The sequence below is a fragment of the Priapulus caudatus genome, unplaced genomic scaffold (assembly GCF_000485595.1).
Source record: "Priapulus caudatus unplaced genomic scaffold, Priapulus_caudatus-5.0.1 Scaffold324, whole genome shotgun sequence".
In the NCBI taxonomy this organism is placed as follows: Eukaryota; Metazoa; Priapulida; class Priapulimorpha; order Priapulimorphida; family Priapulidae; genus Priapulus; species Priapulus caudatus.
Genome location: NW_014577385.1, coordinates 109822 through 112629, shown reverse-complemented (window position 1 = coordinate 112629; position 2808 = coordinate 109822). Strand labels below are relative to the sequence as shown.

The window sequence follows — 2808 nt, the reverse complement described above, 5'->3', positions numbered from 1 at the left end:
TGTGTGCGTGCGTGCGTGCGAGCGTGCGTGCGTGCGTTCGTGCGTGCGTGCGTGCGTGCGTGTGTGTGTGTGTGTGTCTGTGTGTGTGCGTGCGTGCGTGCGTGCGTGCGTGTGTGAGTAAAAAGAGATCGTATATGATACTGCCAGACAGAAACCGACCGAGCGTTTATGAGACTGCGCCGCCCTTCGCTAAAGCCGGGCGCACACGTGGCGATTTTTATCGCCGCGGTCGGTCTCAAATACTGGCTATAAAGCTCATCTCAACTATAGTTAGCAACGCCCGTTGGTTAGTCAGCTGCATGCCATATATATCACATCACACCCGCGACTACTTCAAACGAATCGTGAATATTCATCTCGATATATGATCTGGCGATCTAATCTGAACTGACATTTTCATAAGTTTTATAAAAGAATTCCCTTGGTTAAGCGTTGTGGGAGTGTGTCTGGTCGCCTTCCCTCGCATTGACGACGTACCCGTCTCTCTCCCTATTTTTCTCACCCTATCTGCCATACTTTCTCTCAGTATATTCCACTCCCCTTCGCTCTGTCTCCCCCCCCTCTTTCTCTCCTTCCCTTTCTCTCGCTCTTTCACATCTTAACTCGGCGCTTCCACCTTTAACCCTCTTTGTGTATCTCTGCAGTTTTCTCACTATACCCCTCTATTTCCCCAGCGATATATTTGTCACACGTACGCTCTCTCTGTATCTTTATCGCTCCCACTCTTTCCTCTCTCTCTCTTTCTCTCTCTCTCTCTCTCTCTCTCTCTCTCTCTCTCACACATTCTCACTCTTTGTGTCTTTCTCATTTACCCACTTTTCCTTCTCTCTCTGTTTCATTCTCTCTCACTAAGTATTTTTCTTACTCCCCATCTTTCCTCGCTATCTCTTTCTCTCACTATGTATTTTTCTCACTCCCCCCTCCTCGCTATCTCTTTCTCTCACTGTCTATGTTTCTCACTCCCCCTCTTCCCCACCTCTCTCCTCCTCTTCTCTCTCTCACTGCTAAACTATCTATGCTATCCGTGGATGCAGGGAGGACCCGCGCTTAGATGATCAGCCGCAGGCGACGTGCGTATGTAAGTACAGCGAGCTGCTGTGCGCCGAAGACGGACGTACGTTCCGCAACCTGTGTCAGCTGATGGCCGAGTCATTCCGCAGCAACACGACCATCAAGCTCAGAAGCAGGGGACCGTGCCGAGCCGGTACGTACACACGCACGCACGCACGCACGCACGCACGCACGCACGCACGCACGCACGCACGCACGCAAGCACGCACGCGCGCACGCACGCACGCACGCACGCAAGCACGCACGCGCGCCCACACACACATACGCACACGCGCGCACACGCAAGCACGCACGCGCGCCACACACACATACGCACACGCGCGCGTGCGTGCTTGCGTGTGTGCGTGCGTGCGTGCGTGTGCGTGTGCGTATGTGTGTGTGTGCGCGCGTGCGCACACGCACACGCACGCACGCACGCACGCACGCACGCACGCACACACACACACACACATACACACCACAACCAACACGCACAAATTCCCTAAAAAGAAACATACTCAAGCACACACCCAGACATACATACACACGCACGCATGCACGCACGCCTGCACAAACTCACTCATACACACACACGCACACATACGATAACTTAGCGAGGCGTAATCCTCGCACAGTATCCTGAAGCTTTTACCTCATACGTTGCTCTCGCCCTTCCCGCAGCTCCCAAGGTCATCTCGTCGACGGGAGACATGGTCGTCGATGCTGGCGACGAGCTGATGCTGGCATGTGAGAGCGACGGCTACCCGATACCTGTCGTCGGCTGGACGTACACCGGCGCCGCTGGCTCCTTCATCAACCTACCAGGTATATATCATTATATACACACGAGCTTACAACACTGCTTATATTATACATGTATCAGGAGTAGATATCTCTATTCATCTTCTCCTGCTAGTATATATATATATATATATATTTAAAGTAATTACGTCACGAATTTTCTATGGTAAAATTTGTAAAATTTTTGTTGCCATTTTTGTACATTAAAAGTAAGAACTAACGGGACTAAACGTATCGTCAAATTCGTACCTGATAAGATTGTTTCTCAGCTAGTTAAAATTCCAAAAAACCTGGACGATTTGATATTAGTGTTCCTAACATTAATTGCTTGCTATGGACTATGTATGCGTCACGAGTGTATGTTCACATTAAACAATATAGTAAAATAAGAAGTATAATGCAGCAATTTAACCATAAAAAGTGAACAGAATTACTTATATTTTGTGAAAAAATGAAAATATTATTTTTATTTTTTACTATTTACGGTGACGTAATCACTTTAATTATATAATATATATATATATGTATATGTATATGTATATATACATTCGGGTTGCGATATTTTCAATCGTACTCTCTCTCTCTCCCCTCTCTCTCTCTCCTCCCTCTCTTTCTCTGTTTTTCTCCTTCTGTCCTATTCTCGCCTATTCATCTCCCCGCCTCTCTTTTTCTGCCGCGATCTCCTTCTCTCCCTACTCTCCCATACATGCAAAATGAATATACATGGCGGAAAAAACAATAACTGACTACTGAGAATGTTCTTAGAGATATTTCATTCATAACGAATCGGCGTTATTCCCCCCCCCCCTTAAAATAACCTATGTTGGTATATAGAGATCAGTGCGCCAAACTTATTCGACTTTAACCGGAAATCGAGCGTGTTGCATTATAGCTGTAAGGGACCAGATTTGTGTACTGGACATAGTTTAAAAACAGTTTTGATAGAGAATTTTTCGT

General features: G+C 47.2%; 1 protein-coding gene across 1 annotated transcript in view; it reads left to right on the top strand.

Annotated features, from left to right (window-relative positions):
* The window catches only part of LOC106809054 (insulin-like growth factor-binding protein-related protein 1), a gene marked incomplete at its 3' end in the record, with an annotated part of 13862 nt that extends 11987 nt beyond the window's left edge, over nucleotides 1-1875 (top strand). The window contains 2 exon segments of the mRNA XM_014811998.1: nucleotides 1035-1204; nucleotides 1732-1875. Coding sequence (XP_014667484.1) covers nucleotides 1035-1204; nucleotides 1732-1875 — 314 coding nt within the window.
* Nucleotides 1876-2808: the final 933 nt, after the last annotated feature.